The following is an 18,872-nucleotide window of genomic DNA, read 5'->3' as shown; positions in this document are numbered from 1 at the left end:
ATGCTAGCCTGAAAAATGGCAGTAATACTAGCAGTAAAACTGCCAACAGATGTAGATAGCTATATTTGCATTGCAAAATTACTTATTTTTATGGTTCCGGCATAGCTTTTTGCCGTACATAATTTTATTTAGATCAGTGATCAGTGTGCCTAAACATGGCAGCTTTACAAACATTCTAACACAGAGGTGGGCAATCTCAGTCCACGGGGGCTGGTGTGCCTGCAGGTTTTAGATGTGTCCTCGAACCAACACAGCTGATTTAAATGGCTAAATTAGCTCCTCAACATGTGCTGAAGTTCTCCAGAGGCCTGGTAACGAACTAATCATGTGATTCGGGTGTGTTGACCCAAGGTGAGATCTAAAACCTGCAGGGACACCGGCCCTCGTGGACTGAGATTGCCCACCCCTGTTCTAACCCATTGAGCTTCACAGGCTATTCTTTGAAATTTACAACTCACATAACATTAATTGGGAAACTGTAAGTTCAAAATTAACAACATTGAACTCTATGGAGAACGGACACTTAAAGACACTGTGTAATAAAAGTCTAATAATAGGTATTACCAGTCCAGTGTGAAGTTTGAAAAACTTAAGAAACACTGGAAAGTTTACTTCCTAAATGACATCCTTTTCCTAATGAATCAGTTCTATTTTTTCCATTCAAATTATAAGCTACAATCTTAACACTCTTATGTGATGCAACAGAAACGAAGCTTGCTAAAAATACTGTAGGATTTCATTGTGGTATACAGTGGGTTCATCAGCTGTAGCGTGTTCTCCAAACTTTAAAAAGGTACTGGTTGCATTTCTATGCAACAGCTACACAGCCTGGACCCTCTAGAAATGAACAACTTATTAGGACAAAGTCATGTTCAATAAAATTTATTTAAAAACGTTTTGTTTTAGAAATAAATAGTGAAGGACAACACAAGACTGTATACTTCATATCTTAAACAGCATGAGCATGGACTGAAGTGCATGAAGTCTCACCTGTTGATGATTCAACTGATGCAGTGCTGAGTTTTTGGGAACCACTCATTGCTTCAACTACGAAGTTATACATGACGTTTGGAGGCAGCGAGGTAACAGAGCCCATCACTGTGTTTGGACCAAATGATGCAAAAGCGACAAGTTCGCTCTGTGATTTTACAGTGATCTGGTATGAAGTGGCTCCAGAGTACCTGGTCCATCTGAGAGTCACAGTCTTTGATGTTGCAGAGAACACAGACACTTTAAAATCTAATGAAGGTAGAGCAAAAATCATTATAAGACACATCTGGCACCCTGAGAAAAAGATTCTTTCAGACAAGTCAAGTTTTTTTTCTTGTTCTGTGATAAACCGCCAACAGTTGAATATAGTAAAAGACAACATACAGTACCTGATTGGGCTGCAGCCTGCAAATTAAGATAAAATATATGTATTAAGTGTTCTGATCAATTTCCTATAACAGTTATCTCCTCACTATTTATTACAATACCTGTGAGCACATGCCCAGTAATACAAAAATCTCCAGCCACTTCATAGCACCAGTTTTTCTGGTTTGTGTCTTCTCTCCTTCTCTTGATAGCTTCTCTTTGATTCTTAAAAACACTTCTCTCTAGTGGTTTGATCTTTTCTTAAACATCTATCAGCTGAAATACCTGCAGCAAGCCCCTCCCACTGGGGGGGTTAAATGTCTTTTTATAATGAAGCAGGGAGATGGGGCCGGTGTAGGTTGAATGCCATGGAAAAAACCTACCTTTGAAAGCATCATGTTCTGCACTCAAGGATATATCCACTAAATGTGACATGGACATAATTACTGTCTGGAGGCCTCAGAGCCACCTCTTTGACAGTAACATAGATAGATAGATAGATAGATAGATAGATAGATAGATAGATAGATAGATAGATAGATAGATAGATAGATAGATAGATAGATAGATAGATGTCTTGTGCGCTTCATCACTAAAAAACTACAGCTCACTGTCGCACACTTGGTGACGCGAATGACGTCAGAGTTTGTCTTCGTGAATTTCTCGAAGGGAAGCGGCGCAGTGGGGAAAAAAACAAGATGGCAACGGGCTCAGATCACGGGCTGAAAAGAATAGTTTGGAAAAGTAAGTTTACTCCAACAGGAGAGTATTTCCTGCTCTTGAAAAATAGCACAACGGCGTTTGTTTAGCACGTGAACTGTGAGCTGTTTTAGCTAACCTCTTCCTGCGCGACTTTAGCTTTTGGAATAACAGCGAACATTTTCATTCAGCTGTTCCCTTTGAGCGGAAAATTACAAATTTCCGAAACGCAGTAGAACCGATAGAGGAAAAAGCCGCAGACGCAACTTGACCTAACACTTGGCCCGGTCAGAACATAACGACTTTTTTAGGCTACTTGTTTGTAGCAGTAGCCATGGGTGAGGTCACTGTACGTCTGCAACCGCACCTCGTTTATGCAGCGGGATTGCTACAAGTCTGGCGTATTATTTGTATCCTTATCCTGATGTCTTGCCTTCCTCTTGTTGGCTGTGGTTAGGTTATGTCACCAAGAAGGCTGGTTTGTGTTGCCGTTAAAATGAGGGTCAAACAAGCAGCTAAGACGAATGCAGCCCAGTAGAACAGCGGTAATGAAGTTTTGTTGCTGCTGACATGTGTTAGAACTCTGTCAGACTGGTGACCTGTACCCCACCTTTCGCCCTGTGACAGCTGGGATAGATGTATGGATGATTCAAGTTTACGCACTACAGGCTACAAAATGACCATAAGGTCGCTGAACAGTTGTCCCTAAATTAATGAGAGTGCTGTCACTCAGGTTTGCACAATAGCAGGCTAATAATCAAGTAACAGAGTTAGACAGAAATAGCCTTTGTTCTTAATACTCCACTCATGAAAGCTGACATAACCTTGGCAGTACGTAAATACTTTAGTTGGTTCAAAGGTCATTCCTTCTTAATTAATCAATTTTTTTTAAACTGCCGAAACCCCCCCAACTAAGTTTAAGTTTACTACTTAAGATAAAATATGTAAAACTCCAGGACCTCACTGTTATCTCACAAAAAAAAAAAAGTGACGGGATCTGAGTTTTACATATTTTATCTTTTCTGGGTTTTTTTTTTTTGAGGAGCTGTTTTAAAATTCCATTATCTAGAAAACTACTAGTACCACACCCTTTCACTCTCACGTGGTATGACCCAAACACATATGAAAAATCAATTGTACCAAGACTCTGAAATATTACGAAACACAACTGCATAACTTTTATACATTAGGCTATAAACGTTCTAATATGTTTTAATTTTATGCATAAGTAGCGAGATAATGGATATTTGCAGTTCTGATTACATCACTTTCTGTTTTGCACACTTGAACTAAGAGGTAGCTTAAACAGTGACATCATGAACGATAATTTGTTTTCAGATTATTGTTGTGTTTACATGTTGTCATGTTATGTGCTCCTTACAGGAATACAGGACACAATTATTACAGACTGCAGAAACTCTGAAGTATGGAAGGTAAGAAACCCACCATGTGCTCAGTACAGAGTCCCAGGATTGTACTTGGATAAATGGACAAGCTCCGAGTTACAGATTCAGCTTTGATATGATTGATTCTCACTCATACTCTTTGTCTCGATATGTGGTGCTGCATAGCATGGGAGTATATTACTGTTTAACGCATAATTAAAGGAGGATTTTCACGTTGTCTTCTTCACAGATATTGATTCTGGATCCTTTCACCACCAAGCTCCTCTCGTCATGCTGCAAAATGTCCGACCTGATGTCAGAGAAGATAACAAGTAGGTGGAATGATGTCCTTTTATTTATTTTTACATCACGAAGCTATTTGATCAAAGATCATTTGTGCGTGTATGTCTTTAGCTACTTTTGACTACTAGTATTCTGTTTCTAGTTGTGGAGGACCTGTTCAAAAGCAGAGAGCCTGTTCTCGAAATGAAGTCCATTTACTTTATGACACCTACTGCTAAGGTTTGCTGTTAAAACTTTTTCATTTTCATTTCTTTAACATATCACTGCCAAACTCTGTGAGTTCTTAAATCTATTTTTTTTTTCATAGTGTGTGGATGCCTTTATAAAGGATTTCAAGCCCAAACCCAAATACAAAGCTGCGTACGTCTATTTCACTGACTGTAGGTAACTCCTGTGTTGGTGCTTAAATCTGCTTCATCAGCCAAATAGCAGATATACCTTTTACGATCAAAGTGGGCACTGAAAGCTTTTTTGATCTGCAGACTGCCCTGATGACCTGTTCAACAAAATGAGGCAAGCCTGTGGAAAACACATAAGGGTCTGCAAGGAAATAAACATCTCTTTCATGCCTCAGGAAGCACAAGTAAGTGTTTAAAATTTAGCCAAGTGTTCTTTTTTTTTAGTTTATTTTGTAATAGTCCATTTCCTCTTTTTGTCAAAATTCCCCTCAGTTGACAGGCACGCACGCAGGCTGTGCACTTGCCTGTTGTTGAAGGAAGGGAATTTGCCTCGTGTAGGGTGTTTCTTGAAGTCCTAAAGAGAGTAAATCCTGTAGCTTCACATTTTTCCTTGCTATAGCATTTCAGCGGCTTCGTTGTCAACCTTTCCCGTTTATAATTCACTGTGTGTTCTCAATGTGTTTTGGCTGCAGGTGGGATAGTTGCAGAAACAGAAAACTACTGTTGTATACGCGTTACTGGCATTGTCTTGCTGCAGTGAGCGAAAGAAAACACTGGTGAATTCAGCTTTTGCAGATATGAGTTGTTACTTTCACCAGGTGTTGTAGGTTCACAAAGGCTTAAAACGGGGTTTGTTTGTTTATTAGCCGCTTGCTTCCTGTTTGGCAGGCAACATGCTGCCATCGTATCATGTGTAATTCATCGTATGTTGATGTGAATTAGATGTTGTCATTGAAGTAAAAGGTGGTATATGTGCATATATTCTGAAAATGGGTCACTTTAGCCTGTTACTAGGCAGATGTTAGGAAACACAATGGTGTCATAATTTCTGATATAGATGAGAACCTTTACGATATATCTGTGTACCAGGTTTGATTGGTCATCTGCTGATTATCTAGGAGATGTGATCAGACAAAGAAACACACAAGCAGGTGCTTAATGTATTATAGCCTCGAGTTCGGGAAACAATGAGAAATTAAAAATGATCCTTGTGCTCAGTTTGTATCTTCTGGAACTTTAATGATGACAGCTGTGGTTTACACTGTGGTGTTAAATACTTTGAAGGTTTTCACCTGCGATAATCCCGGGGCTTTCCGAAGCATCTACAGCCCCAAGAGTCAGGACAAAACGAAGACACTGGAGACACTGGCAGGCCAGCTCGTTACGCTCTGTGCCACATTAGACGAGTACCCAGGGATCCGATACAAGAAGTAAGTCCGACAACATGTAGTGTCTTAGGTAACAATACACCCGAGCCCCCAAGCAGAGTGAAACTTTTTACGAGAAAAAGTCAGAATAGGTTCCGTATTAATGGCAGGAATAATGCTGGGCTTGAAAACAAAGCGTTGGTATCACTTGTTTCTTTGAACAGACTGGTTTTAGAATGTGTTTGTTCCGAGTGAATATAGTAGTAAAGAGCAGAGTGCAGCTGTTATTTACAGAAAATACAGTTTTGTGTTTTATAACTACTGGATTAACCTTGACCTCAACGTTCACTTGACTGACGGAAACAACATTTATATCATAACTAGAGACGGCAACATGGAGAATGCCAAACTCCTTGCAGAGCTGGTGGACCGGAAGCTGGACACACACTACCAGCTGGATGACAGTGGCAAGAAAAAGGTGAGAGGCCTGCCGAACAAAGGATGGTTTCAGGATAAACAAGGTCGTAGCCCTGGGAGTAAATGGGAATTTTAAAATACTGTATTGTTTATCACATGAAAGAATAAAATAATCCCTCCTTTGCCTCAAGCACATTAAACAGTTCCCTTTACTATAAATTTGAAAAGGCAAAAGTTTGGACAGCTTGCTCCGTGGCAGTGAATTATCCCCGTTTTTATATATAATTTAATAATATATAACTTTTTTTTCCCCCCTACATCACCAGGAGAAGACCCAAGCCCAGTTGCTGATAGTCGACAGAGGCTTTGATCCTGTGACCCCCATCCTGCACGAGCTGACCTACCAGGCCATGGCCTACGATCTCATTGATATAGAAAACGATACCTATAAGTAATACAGTCTGCTTCCTGTATTTTATATAGAGAGATGGATATAGAGATATACGTGTACAATCTGCTTACTGCTTCATACTTTTGTGCTCATGAGAAACTAGATACTGATATTCTGGGTCATTTTGTGTCCAGGTACAAGGCTAGAGACGGCTTAGAGAAGCAGGCCCTGCTGAATGAGGATGACATGCTCTGGGTGAAGCTGAGGCACCAGCACATCGCAGAGGTTTCAGCGTAAGTGTGCGAAACCAGAAGTATGGCAATATCTTCTTCTTGTTGTCAGAACACTCATCTTAACATTTTTGTTTTCCCTACAACAGGCAAATTCCCAAGATGGTGAAGGAGATATCTGCTAGCAAGAAACAGCCAGATGGGAAGGTACAGTGCAGTGGTTTCTGCTTGTGTGATCATTTCATTTTGAAAAGCATATCTTGAGCAAACATTTAATGTGTTCATATATATTAATATATATGTATGTTTTTTGTTTCCCCAGATCACAATTAGCAATTTGGCTCAAATGATGAAGAAGATGCCTGCGTTCCGTAAACAGATGACAGAGGTATGCAGTAAAACTTATGTAGGGATAACTGAACTTACTTTGAAGTTATGTGTTCATCTGAAATGTGAGATTAAAGCAGAATTTTCTCCAGGATCTTGTTGTTGGTTTTAAGACAGATACAACTCTTACAAGAATTATTATTATTGTAAGGGCTACGCAATCCTTATATTGTGGTCGGGTGTGGCGCCTCTGCAGCCTGTTATTACATAGGGTTGACCTGATGTTTTTAACAGTTTTCTGTCTGGATTCTAGAAAACGATTCATCTGCAGCTGGCTGAGGACTGCATGAAACATTTCGCAAACAATGTGGAGAAACTCTGCAAAGCTGAACAGGTCTGTTTATGCCCTGTTATCAAGATCTAGCAGTCACACTCTTCCTGACCTGCAGAGTACCGTTACTGTATGCGGCCAAGTGTGACCTTCTAATCAAAGCTTTAGGGAAGTGTGTCATGTGTACTATGTGTAATATGCTGTATGTTTCTGTGCAGGACCTTGCAGTAGGCGCCGATGTGGATGGGTTAAAGGTGAAAGATCCCATGAGGACTCTGCTGCCTGTGCTGCTGAACCCATACAGTAAACATGACAAGATCAGAGCTGTGCTGCTCTACATCTTCAGCCTGAACGGTACATCAGCCTTCTCGTGAATAAAGTAGTGCTGTCAGCATTAATCTCATTAAAATGACGTTAACGCCATAAGTGCATTAACACAGCAAATCTCCATTAGCGAGCTAACGCAGATCTCCCCACACAAGGCCTGCACAGCGGTAGCGCGGTTAGCTCGTTAACACATTAGCACCGTGCAGCCCCTCACACGGGGTGATCCGCTTTAACTCGCTAACGGAGATTTGCAGCGTTAATGCGGTTATGGCGTTAACGTCATTTTAACGAGATTAACGCTGACAGCGATAGAATAAACTTTTTTTGACTAAAAGGTAGAGGTGCTAATTTGTCCATCTGTCTTTTTTGCTTTTTGGTTGTTTGGTGTTTGTAAACAGGGACAACCGAGGAAAACTTAAACAAACTTATTGAGCATGTAAAGATCGAGGGAGAACCGGAGTATATCCAGAACTGGAAAGAGCTGGGCGTGCCCATCATCATAACGGTAGGTTGAGAAAAGGAAAACGTTTCAGTGTTTTGATTTATCCATTTTTTTAAGTTTTCATTGATGTACTTTTATTTCCAGCCCAGTTTCTTCTCTCGTAAACCCAACCGACGAGAGCGTTCCCAAGAGGAGAGATACAGCCTTTCCAGATGGATCCCCACCATAAAAGATGTGATGGAGGTCAGTGACATCATCATGTGGTATCCTAGCTTGTCTTTGCACCCATTGTCTCTGCATTAGTAAGCATCCATAAACTGTACCTTTGCAATTCACCGATTCTGCTAGCTGCTAATGATTGCTAAGTGATGGATTTTATTAATCTATCTAAAACTAAATTCAATGAAACTAAAGTAGAAACTTGCGGGCTTTGTTGTAGCTCACTTGAGTCCACATTATGCTTTAGACAGTGAAAGTAAAACTGCTCTACAGACACCAACACACAGACGGGGTGTAGAGGTTTCAGTTCAGTTGGTGGAATGAACTTTTTCGACACCTGTCAATCAAAGCTTTGAGCCTCTGCACGAACAAATGTTTGAGTTATAAATAAAAAGTTACCCTGGCGCACAGTTGTTATAAAGGATGAATTTATCCATTGCCAAAAGCAGTTTTTATTTCAGGCTGTAAACATTTGTTCATTTCATTGCTGATTTGGGGCATTTGAACATGTGTGAGCTGACTCTGTTGTGTACCCAGCCTTGAGCGGTCATTAGAGTAGTTGATGCCAAACTGAACATGTAACTGTATCTGTTTCATTGTGCTACCCCAGTCCTCGTCTAAGGGGCATTCATGAGCACAACTATGGAAGCAGAACAAAAGGAGGTTATCAGATTCGGGTCATCTGATAAGCTGTGTCACACAAGTTTGTGTTGTTCTGTACCGTTTTCTGCATCCTAGCAAGTGTAAACCACAATAAGGCACTAGTTGTTGCCTTGTTGTTTTTCTTCAGAGGATGGTCCTTCTGTTTCTGTCTCAGTCCCTCAGAACTAGTGTTTTTATTGTCTTATAAGTATGTTGGGTGAGCTGTGCTGCCAGTTTTTGGTTTTCTTTTCTAAATGTACCTTTTCACTGTGCTTTGTTTTCACTTTGGTAAGTCATGTGACCTGTCAACCACAAATCATGAAAAGAAAATATATACTTGCTCTTAAAACTCAGCTGCCGAAGCCGTTTCTCTGAAATGGGTGTGGAACTGAGAGGTGGAAATACCCCCATTAGCAGTTTTCCCCCAAACTCTTCTCTTCACTCAGTCTCAGTTCTGTAAATCCATGTTGTTAATCAGATGGAGTGTATCCAATGAAGAGGAGGCTCCTAATAGCAAACAAAAGCCTTTTAGTAATCATCTTACAGGTTACTGTGAAAATAAGTTTATATTAGATTAGAATCTAACTCCATGTTATAGGATCTGTAACATGAGCTCGTTTCTTCTCATCTTCACTTGCATTTCCTGTTATTACATGGAAGGGAAAAAAAAAGAAAAACATCAGTGGTCTTCACCTGAGCACCTGGTTTCCTGTCAAATGCGGTTAAAATGTTTCCTCTTGCAGCAGAAGACAAATTTATTTGATGTGTGGGAGCTGAATATCTGCTGCAGATAACTCGTCTGCTAGTCTCAAGTATTTCTAAGCATAAAGGTGCATGATGCAAAAAAAACAGTGAGACTTTGAGTTTGAGGAAAGCAAATTGTTTGTCAAGCAGTAGCCTGTGTTTTGACATTTACTAATGCATGATGTAGTTACGTTATTATCACACTTGGCACCAAAATTACTCATCATGTGTTCTTCTGTTAATTAGCTCTGTTAATGGCACGACTTCTGCTTTTAAGTTGTGACGTCACCCACAAAATAAATCGTTTTACAGAGTGACTGAAACTTGTGTTCCAAATATAAAGAAAACTGAAGTATGCGCATGATGGTCAAAGAGATACACGTTGCGTAACATTTAGAAGATGACCACTGGACCATGTGCATATAAATGTAATGTAGGTAGGACCCCTCAGCGAGTGAAGGTTACTGCACTTTAAAATTGTTACTGGCTTGCAAAACAGATTTGCTCTCCATGTCACATGATCTCTAAAACATGCGTTACTTCCAGGATGTCGTGGAGAACAAACTGGACACCAAAGAGTGGCCGCACCAGTCCGAGTGTCCTGCTGCCTGGAATGGCTCCGGGGCTGTGAGGTGGGTTTTTGTGAGTGACCAGGCTGGAACTGGGCTGCTGTTTTGGTTTCTTTCTAACTGAAGAATATACAGTTTAACAACCCTACAGTTTTGTGTTGTTGTGTCACTTAGTTATGCTTATACAGTCAGTCTGTGTGATTTATCTCTCCACATCCACTTTCTGTTTCTTAGAGGGTTGATTGAGGTGAATGAGGTCGATTATCCAGTTTCAACAGTAAGAAGCAGCGTCTGCTTTTTCTTCTTTAAGGCTCTGTCAGTTAATATTTCCGATGCCCCTCCTTCTTCTCCACAGCGCACGGCAGAAGCACAGAGCCAGCACTCAGGATGACCGCCGGACTGGCTCACGTCTCATCATCTTTGTTATAGGAGGGATCAGCTTCTCTGAGATGCGCTGCGCCTACGAGGTCACCAGGGCAATGAAAACCTGCGAGGTCATCATTGGTAAGACTCAGTGCAAGGAAACAGCTGGACAATGCTTCGTACCAAATAGGCGCGCAGAAAGTCAGAATGCTGGGAAATATTAGCTTGCAGCACATGGACTAAGGAGAGCTATGATTGTGACGATTATCGGGAAGGTTCCACTGAGTTTTAAGATTACACTTATTATACGTTATTTCCTGCTGTTTTACACCCCCTACTGGAGCAGAGCGGAATTATGACAGGACTTTTCTTTTGTTTGTTTGTTTGTTTGTTTTTTAATGCAATTTATTTATCTTTATCCTATACAGGGTCTTCCCACATTTTGACCCCCACCGTTCTCCTGGATGACATCAAGGCCCTGAGCAAAGGACCCATGGAAAGCTTCACACTAGAGGTCGAGACCAAAGCTTGAGAAGTTCGGCCTCCACCCCGCTTGTTTCTCTACATCCCTTATCACTCAGCACAGCACACTTATCTTAACTTCCTCAGTGGAATTGTGAAGGGAATTTCCTTACAGTCATTTAAATAGCTTTTCAATCCAAGCCCATGTTTATAGTGCAAGGTATGAGACGCAGATTTTCCACATGAAGACCTAAGAACATGGTGCGATTATGACATTGTGATTTGAACATTTGGATAGTATTTAAATACTAACTGATCTCATCCTACTCTAACCCGTCTGTTTGTTTGTCTTAAAAATTATGATAATGTTACAAGTTGAAAGGCTTCTAAGAGAAACCTTGAGAAACAGAAAAGTGGTGCAAAGTCGCACATCACTGATGTATATATGTATGTAAGCACTGAGTCCCTGCTATGCCATTTTGACTTTTTCACCTCTGTTCATAAACACTTTAATGACTTTTGAAGACCATTTTTAACATTGAGTATTTACGTTTTCCTTGAACAGCTGACTAATAAATGGATGAAGTGGTTCAAGTCTTAAGAGTTCATTTTGCCTCATTTGTAGACTGCGCATGGAGCTAAAACATCAGAATAGCCAGTAAATGTCCACAAGAGAAAACCAACACAAATTTCCTAAATTCCTGGCTAAGCCGGGTAAACAGCATTAACAGGTCTTTGCATCAGGGTGACATGTAAACACTCACAGCAAAGTCCTGCTTCACTGATCCTACATACGCAACCACTCACACGTATGGAACTGTATGGTGGATGAAAATCTGACAGTGCTTTTCTGAATTCGTAACTCCATCGGTTTTGACAAGATCTCAAACGGCACTGGCTTAAATGCAAACCCAAACCATCACAGAGCCTCCACCCTGTTTTACAGATGGCTGTAGACACTCACTGCTGTACCTCTCTCCTGACCTCCTCTGTACATACCAATTCAAACCAAAAATGTCATTTTTAGAGTCATTACTCAGACCTGTTGCCACTGATTTTCAGTATAGTTCTTGTGTAATTTGGCAAGCCCCAGACATTTCTCCCTGCTTCCCTTCCTTGACAGTCACTGAGACCATTTTTGCTGAGGATGGATCAACATCTACAGGGCCGGAAATGAGGAGTGGTGCAAGACGTTAGCACAGTGCTATATGTTACTGCTAAGGACTCCTGCTAACACTTGCTCTCATTGTTGAAAATGGCTTTAAATTATAAGTGTGTGTGTGTGTGTCCCTCCCAAAAGTAAAAGCCTCCCAGAGGAAGCAGGAGACCACAGGTACGCATACACTCACATTCATCTACAGTAAGGTGCTGCTCTTGTTCCTATTTTTCTGCTCTCTGTTACCTAATCTAAACACAGCTTTCAGGAACTTCTCTTTCTTTATGTGTAAACTTGTTCTCGTGAAACCAGTGTTAAAGTTCTGCTTTCACTGCGGTCGGTCCGTGTCCATGAATCTGACCCTGGGCAGGCGCTACAACAAGGTCTTCTACTGCTCCAGGACCTGCAAGCTCAACTCCTGGGAAGAAAGACACAAGAAAGAGTGCATCCGGGTGTCAGGTGGGAGTCAGAGCCTCTCCACCCAACAGTTAGAGCCAAACATCAGCAACCTTAAAATATTTGATGACAGTTTGTCACAAGTGCTTTGAATATATGAATCACTTATCTGAATAATAAAATAATGTTTAGAGAACAATTGATGATACAGAGAATTTGTGAAATGCTGATTTAGTTTTGGAAGAATAGAGCATGTAAATACTGTATTTCTTTCTTTCCAGCATCTGTTGACAGTGCCCAGAAAAATGATGTATCAAAGAAGTCCCAGGGCTTTGTCTGCCATCTTGAAATCCAAAAAAGCCCCCAGAGTGTCCAGTTCGAATCCCAGAGAGAACTAAAGCTGTTGAGCAAGGCAGAGAAAAAGTTCTAGAGCCAAAGCCAAGTCAATGTGATGGAAAATTAGAGCCACAACTGATGGATATTAAAATTTCTGTTTCATTATGTCTAATATTGACTTAGCTAATTTAACAAAGCACTCTTAGATCACTTTGTGAGGAACTTAAAGGAGAAACGTTCACAGAGGAGCAGGGAGTATTCTTCTGTAATGTGTTCCAGTAAATTAAAGGAGAGAGGAGTTTAATAGTGTACTGTATTGTTGGGTTCTTAGAGACATGGATTGCAAATAAAAGTGCAAAATGGACTATTAAGGAGTATTAGTACTAAAAAACAAACAAACATGCTGATTGGCCCGTTAGACTGGTTTGCATCAGCAGCAGGGTTACAGTAGGCTGAGGTTGCTGCCTGTACTTTGCTTCTTACATCATACGCTGATGAGTCAGAGGGACGGACAAACAAGGACCAGGAACAGGCTGGTGTGGACCAGAGTCAAGCAAGAAGCCACAGAAGGAAGGCTTCTCACAAAATCAGACCGAGGAGAAAGAGATGACTGAGGACTTGGAGGAGCAGGAAGACGAGCTGCTCGCTCTCCAGAGTATCTTTGATGCGGACGAGTTTGTTCGGGACGAGTCGAAGTCTGCCGGAGAAATCCGAGTATGTGTCGAGCTTCCTGTCGGCTTCAGCGTGGCTCTCAGAGAGGGTAAATCAGAGTCTCCGGGGTTGTCAAACACGCGACTGTTGGACCGAAAAGGTCCGATCTGATGTGTTGGAAAATGTTGTTTTGGAATATTAGGAAGTACCTTTACTGGTACAGCCCTAATCATCTACTTAAGATAAAAATGGGTTTTATGTAGCTAATGATGTAAAATGAGTTAAACACTTGTTCTGCATTAGGCGAGCCCGTAACAATGTAATGAGCATGTTTTTGTTGGCATTAAATGGAATGTATGATGTATGAATTAAATATATCTATATTAAATATACCTTTGAACAGCTTAATGTCATCAAGCATCATTTATAGCTTTTGCTATTTGTGTTCATGTGACAGAATATATCAAATATTTTCTGCCGAATACACCCAAATTATTTAAAAACAAATAAACAAACATTACAGAAAGAGAATAGTTCATCTGATGAGCTCGTATTTTTCTTTCTAAGGTGAAAGTCTGCGTCAGTATGATATTTCCTTCCTTCCACCGCTGCTTTTGAACTTTGGGCTTCCTGAAGACTACCCCTCCTCCTCCCCTCCCTCCTTCAGCCTCACCTGCAGCTGGCTGACTCGCACACAGGTAATCAGCAGTCAAGTCATTGTTGGTCACATGTTCAGCCTGCCAGTGTGTGAGAGGTTCACAGGACATTGTAGAGGCTCAGTAAAGATGACAACAATCTATTCTCCCTCTCCCTCCACAGTTGGCTGCACTGCGTGCTCATCTCGCTGATCTCTATGAGGCCACTGGGGGAGCTGTGGTGCTCTTCTCCTGGGTGCAGTTTCTCAGAGAAGACGCTCTGAGGTTCCTGAACATCCACAGTAAGCTGGATCTTCCTCCTGATGAACGCAGCACCCTGCATTATAACCAGGACCAACACGATGCTGAACTGTCAGAACCAAAGAACAATTCAGAGCCAGAGTTCTCTGTACCATCCTCGGAAGTTCAGGAGAATCCTTCAGACGGGAGCAGCGCAGACTCTCAGGGAGCTTCGGCTTTAGACTCCTGCAAGCATGACCAGAATGATCTAACCTCAGATTATCAAAGAGCTCTTTCTCCAGAGCCTGCACTCCAAAACCAAACCACACACACTCCAGATGTGACAATCCTCCAAGCCTCAGAGTTTAATGTTGATCTCCAGGATGATCTTTCTTCATCTGCAGAGATATCCAAGCATCATCAAAGTGTCCGGGAAGATTTCTTAAATGAAGGAGATGCTTCTCTCTCATTGCTGCTTCCCTCTACCTCCTCAGGCACGTTAGATCCAAGTGAACTTGGAGCTGCTTCTCTGCCGGTCCGGCCCACAGATTCTCCTCAGAGTGAAGAGCAAGCCCTCTCTGGTCTCTTTTTATCTCCATCACAGACTCTACTGTCCCACATTTTGATCTATGATGCGGCCCAGAAACACAAAGTGTTTGCCACCACTTTCTTTGACTGCGGGGTTTGTTTTATGGGCCGGCTCGGGTCCGAGTGCGTGAAGCTGTCACCGTGTGGCCACGTCTTCTGCCGGGCCTGTCTCTGCGAGTTCTGTACGGTTCAGATCACAGAGGGGAACGTCCGGGGTGTCACCTGTCCTCAGGCAGACTGCGCTGGTGCCCCTACACCTGCACAGGTAGAAGCTACACGCAGCCTTCCACCTGCAGAATGGTTTCAACAACTGTAGTGTTTGGTCCTTTTATCTAATATCAAAACACATTTTAAAAGCTGTTAAAAATAGCTACAGGTAGAAGGATCAAGGACAGAGGAGACAAGGAGAACTGATGACTGTCCTTTCTTGTCAAATAGAATAGAATAGAATAGAATAGAATAGAATAGAATAGAATAATCCTTTAATTGTCCCACAAGGGAAATTTTGGTTTTAACAGCAGCCAGAAAGACACATATACAACAAACAGGACACAGTACACAGAACAGAAACATACACAATTTTTCTTACATATTTACATTAAGGACAATGGTTACTATAAACAGAGTACTGTACAGTTATTAAATTAAATAAAAATAACTACAGATAAGAGGCAAACCAGGTTGCAGTGTGAATCGGTTGATTAACTTATTGCAGTTACAGCGCAGATGTAAACATCTATGTTTGTTGGGAGCGGTTCTGATTGTACAGTCTGACAGCTGCAGGGAGGAAGGACCTGCGGAAACGCTCCTTCATCCATCTAGGATGCAGCAGTCTGTCACTGAAGGAGCTCTGCAGTTCAGCAACATTTACATGAATGGAGTGGGAGACTCTGTCCATCAGAGATGTTATTTTGGCCAGAGTCCTTCTGTCTCCCACCACCTGCACTGGGTCCAGGGTGCATCCCAGAACAGAGCTGGCCTTCCTGATGAGTTTATTCAACCTCTTCCTCTCAGCTGCCGATAAACTGCTGCTCCAACATACAACACTGTAAAAAATGACGGATGCCACCACAGAGTCATAGAAAGTCTTTAAAAGCGCTCCCTGGACTCCAAATGACCTCAGCGGCCTCAGCAGGTAGAGTCTGCTCTGACCCTTCCTGTAAAGAGCATCAGTGTTGTGGCTCCAGTCCAGTTTATTATTCAGGTGAACACCCAGGTACCTATAAGAGTCCACTATCTCAATGTCCACTCCCTGGATGTTCACTGGTGTCAGTGTGGTGGGTCTGCGTCTCCGGAAGTCCACCACCAACTCCTTGGTTTTCCCGGCATTGATCAGCAGGTGGTTCTGCTGACACCAGTCCACAAAGTCCAGAGTCCACCATCTGTACTCTGAGTCGTCCTCACCTGTGATGAGGCCGACTATGGCAGAGTCGTCAGAGAACTTCTGTAGGTGGCAGCGTGGAGAGGGTGAAGAGGAACGGTGATGGCACCCTGTGGGGCCCCCGTACTGCAGACCAGCGTGTCAGAGACACAGCCCTGTGACCTCACATACTGTGGGCGTCCTGTGAGGTAGTCCAGTATCCACTGGGACATGTGTTGGTCCACTCCCGATAGCTCCAGCTAAACAGTGCTTCCAGGCTTCTCCAGGTGAGTCAGAGCTTGGTGTGGGGGGTGTATGTTGTGGTGTTCTCCCCCCCTGTGCGGGTGTTGAGCAAACTGTAGCGGATCCAATGAAGACCTCACCAGGGGGCGCAGATGGTTTAGAACCAACCTCTCGAGGGTCTTCATCAGATGCGATGTCAGGGGTACCGGCCTGTAGCTGCTGAGGTCCTTGGGATGGGAGGTCTTTGGTACCAGTACCACACAGGATGTCTTCCACAGCTGTGATACTTTCCCCAGTGACAGGCTCAGGTTGAGCAGATATCCTAGGATGCCACACAGTTCATCTGCGCAGCATCTCAGGAGCCTGGAGCTGATGCCATCTGGACCTGCAGCCTTCCGCACCTTGATCTTGCGAAGCTCGTTCCTCACTTGAAGTGCTGAGATAGAAAGAATGGATTTTGGGGGAGGGGGGTGTATGTTGGAGTCCACAGAAGCCGGGGGTGGGTGTAATGACTGGGAGCTGGGAGGCGTGAAGCTGAGAGTTGTGAAGTCCTGAGATGAAGGAGAGGCAGTCCCTGAAGGAGATTGCAGCAGGGGGGGACGATGCTGTGGGAGGGGTGGGTGGTTGACCAAACCTATTAAAATATTATTTAGGTCATTCACCCACCCCAAGTCTCCTGTAGCCTGAGGGGTTGGTTTTTGTCCTGATCAGCTGACCTCAGTCTCACTTTGTGTCTCTGCTTTTTCATCTCTGTTGTGTTTGTAGGTGCAGAGTCTGGTAGGGGAGAAGCTGTTTGACCGCTATGACCGTCTCCTGCTGCAGAAGACTCTGGACAGCATGTCTGGTCTGTTTTCTTTCTGTTGCTTTTATACTGATTGTGTGATGAAGGCTTTCATAGACTGATCAGAATCTATTTATTACATTTCTGGGTTAGACCTGGTAAAAAGAACATCTTTAGCTCTTTTTCATAAATATCTCATTTCTTTTGGCATCTTTTTATCTCGCAGATGTGACGTACTGTCCTCGAACATCCTGCGGCTCTGCCGTGATTTTGGAGAAATCCAGCAAGGCAGCGCTTTGCTCTGAGTGCGGCTTTGCCTTCTGCGTCATATGCAGAAAAACATACCATGGAACGGGGAAGTGTGAGACCAAGAAAAAATATGCTGAAAGATATATAATAGACCTGCCACAGTCACAAGGTACACAGCTGTGTGACCACAAGAAAAAGGTTTCAAAGAATAATGAAAATGACAACATCCAGTCACAGTAAATGTAAAACTGTTTCACAAATGAGACTTTGGAGGTTTGAAAGTACAGGAGGTAACTGGATGATTGCTTTGAGTCGATGCACATGTGTGTTTAGTCCAAGTGTAGATACTGGTGTCCTTTATGTGTCTCTTAGAGGGGGTGAAGGCTCTCTGGGAGGACTATGCCAGTGGCAGCAGGGAGAGGAAGCGCCTGCTGGAAAATAGATATGGCTGCAATTTACTGGTGTCCATTGCAGAAAAAAAACTAAGCGACAACTGGATTGCCAACAATACCAAGAGTTGTCCTGAATGCTTCACTAGAATAGAGGTTTGCACTCACCTGAGCACATTCGTACAAACTTGCGAGCACAGAGCAGTTCAGAGAGAGTTTCTGATTGAATTTGCTCATACGTGTGTTGTGCTTTACGTTACAGAAGGATGGAGGGTGTGACCAGATGTTGTGCACTCGCTGTAAGAAGATTTTCTGGTGGGACAGATTGACTCCAGAAAACACAACCGAACAGTTTTATGGGGGTCAATGTTCTTCCAACTAATTCTAAGAATCAGCACCACATACTGTCTCATAATCAGCAGGGGGCAACAAAAACAACAATGACAGGAAGGAATAACCAAACCGTTGGTTCCTTAAAAAACCCAAAGTGCTGTAAATTAACAAAAATTGCCCTCTTTGGCTGTTTTATTTGCCTTAGGCCGCAATGAAGCATTTACACTAAAGGTGTATGTTCTAATCAATTATCAATTATTCTTTCAGTTAATGGACAAATTATGTGGTCAGAAAACAGACACATTTGCCAGAACCCTGTTTTTTCAAACCAACAGTTCAAAACACAAATTTCTTTTTCTCCTGATGAACCAAATTAACTGAGCAAGTATTTCCCAGACTGATGAATTCCTCTGCTTTTAGATGTGTGCTGCTGTTAAGTACTGTTATGGCACAAAAATGCTCTGTGCAGTCATTATCACTGTAACGTTTGAACTCTGAGGGAAAAGACAGGTTCACACTGCCACAGATATATGCAGCTGCAACAACTACAGGTAAAGCTTCTGACCTTGACGTGCATGTTTCATTTCAATTCCAGCAGCAGCCTACAGGTAGATCCTGAACATGTGTCTTCTTTCCCCTTCCTCCACTGCCCTGTTATGACAGTGCAACAAAGACGCCAGCATGTTTGATTTTCTTGTCTGTCCAGGAAAAATCCTGCTTCCTCATCACTTCCTCATAAATGTCTAAACAGCAGTTTGCCTT

The 18,872-nt window shown here is 42.4% G+C and overlaps 2 protein-coding genes across 2 annotated transcripts; both read left to right on the top strand.

Annotated features, from left to right (window-relative positions):
* The first annotated feature begins 1,986 nt into the window (after window positions 1-1,986).
* stxbp3 (syntaxin binding protein 3) lies at window positions 1,987-11,347 on the top strand. The gene is made up of 19 exons (XM_005736935.1): window positions 1,987-2,100; window positions 3,439-3,488; window positions 3,691-3,772; window positions 3,886-3,962; window positions 4,051-4,123; window positions 4,226-4,326; window positions 5,207-5,352; window positions 5,674-5,767; window positions 6,033-6,157; window positions 6,292-6,390; window positions 6,477-6,534; window positions 6,650-6,715; window positions 6,968-7,048; window positions 7,204-7,339; window positions 7,711-7,817; window positions 7,899-7,997; window positions 9,906-9,991; window positions 10,284-10,432; window positions 10,720-11,347. The coding sequence occupies exons 1-19, from the start codon at window positions 2,055-2,057 to the stop codon at window positions 10,821-10,823; spliced, it is 1,779 nt and encodes a 592-aa protein (XP_005736992.1). The 5' UTR covers window positions 1,987-2,054; the 3' UTR covers window positions 10,824-11,347.
* Window positions 11,348-13,172: 1,825 nt separating this feature from the next.
* LOC102201837 (E3 ubiquitin-protein ligase RNF14-like) lies at window positions 13,173-18,367 on the top strand. Its single transcript, XM_005737019.2, has 7 exons — window positions 13,173-13,401; window positions 13,860-13,990; window positions 14,112-15,020; window positions 17,124-17,202; window positions 17,366-17,557; window positions 17,761-17,933; window positions 18,040-18,367. The coding sequence occupies exons 1-7, from the start codon at window positions 13,248-13,250 to the stop codon at window positions 18,157-18,159; spliced, it is 1,758 nt and encodes a 585-aa protein (XP_005737076.1). The 5' UTR covers window positions 13,173-13,247; the 3' UTR covers window positions 18,160-18,367.
* The last annotated feature ends 505 nt before the right edge of the window (window positions 18,368-18,872 follow it).

The sequence above is a fragment of the Pundamilia nyererei genome, unplaced genomic scaffold (genome assembly GCF_000239375.1).
Source record: "Pundamilia nyererei isolate P.nyererei 1_Seehausen unplaced genomic scaffold, PunNye1.0 scaffold00072, whole genome shotgun sequence".
Lineage (NCBI taxonomy): Eukaryota > Metazoa > Chordata > Actinopteri > Cichliformes > Cichlidae > Pundamilia > Pundamilia nyererei.
This window is presented reverse-complemented; position numbering and strand designations above follow the sequence as displayed.

Bases quoted from the DNA above. Each gene is read 5' to 3' on its own strand.
- stxbp3 (XM_005736935.1), top strand. From the start codon at position 2,055: ATGGCAACGGGCTCAGATCACGGGCTGAAAAGAATAGTTTGGAAAA. The intron at 6,535-6,649 runs GTACAGTGCAGT...TTGTTTCCCCAG, and splicing joins AGAAACAGCCAGATGGGAAG to ATCACAATTAGCAATTTGGC. The intron at 9,992-10,283 runs GTGGGTTTTTGT...TCTTCTCCACAG, and splicing joins AATGGCTCCGGGGCTGTGAG to CGCACGGCAGAAGCACAGAG.
- LOC102201837 (XM_005737019.2), top strand. From the start codon at position 13,248: ATGACTGAGGACTTGGAGGAGCAGGAAGACGAGCTGCTCGCTCTCCAG. The intron at 13,402-13,859 runs GTAAATCAGAGT...TTTCTTTCTAAG, and splicing joins CAGCGTGGCTCTCAGAGAGG to GTGAAAGTCTGCGTCAGTAT. The intron at 17,203-17,365 runs GTCTGTTTTCTT...TTTATCTCGCAG, and splicing joins GACTCTGGACAGCATGTCTG to ATGTGACGTACTGTCCTCGA.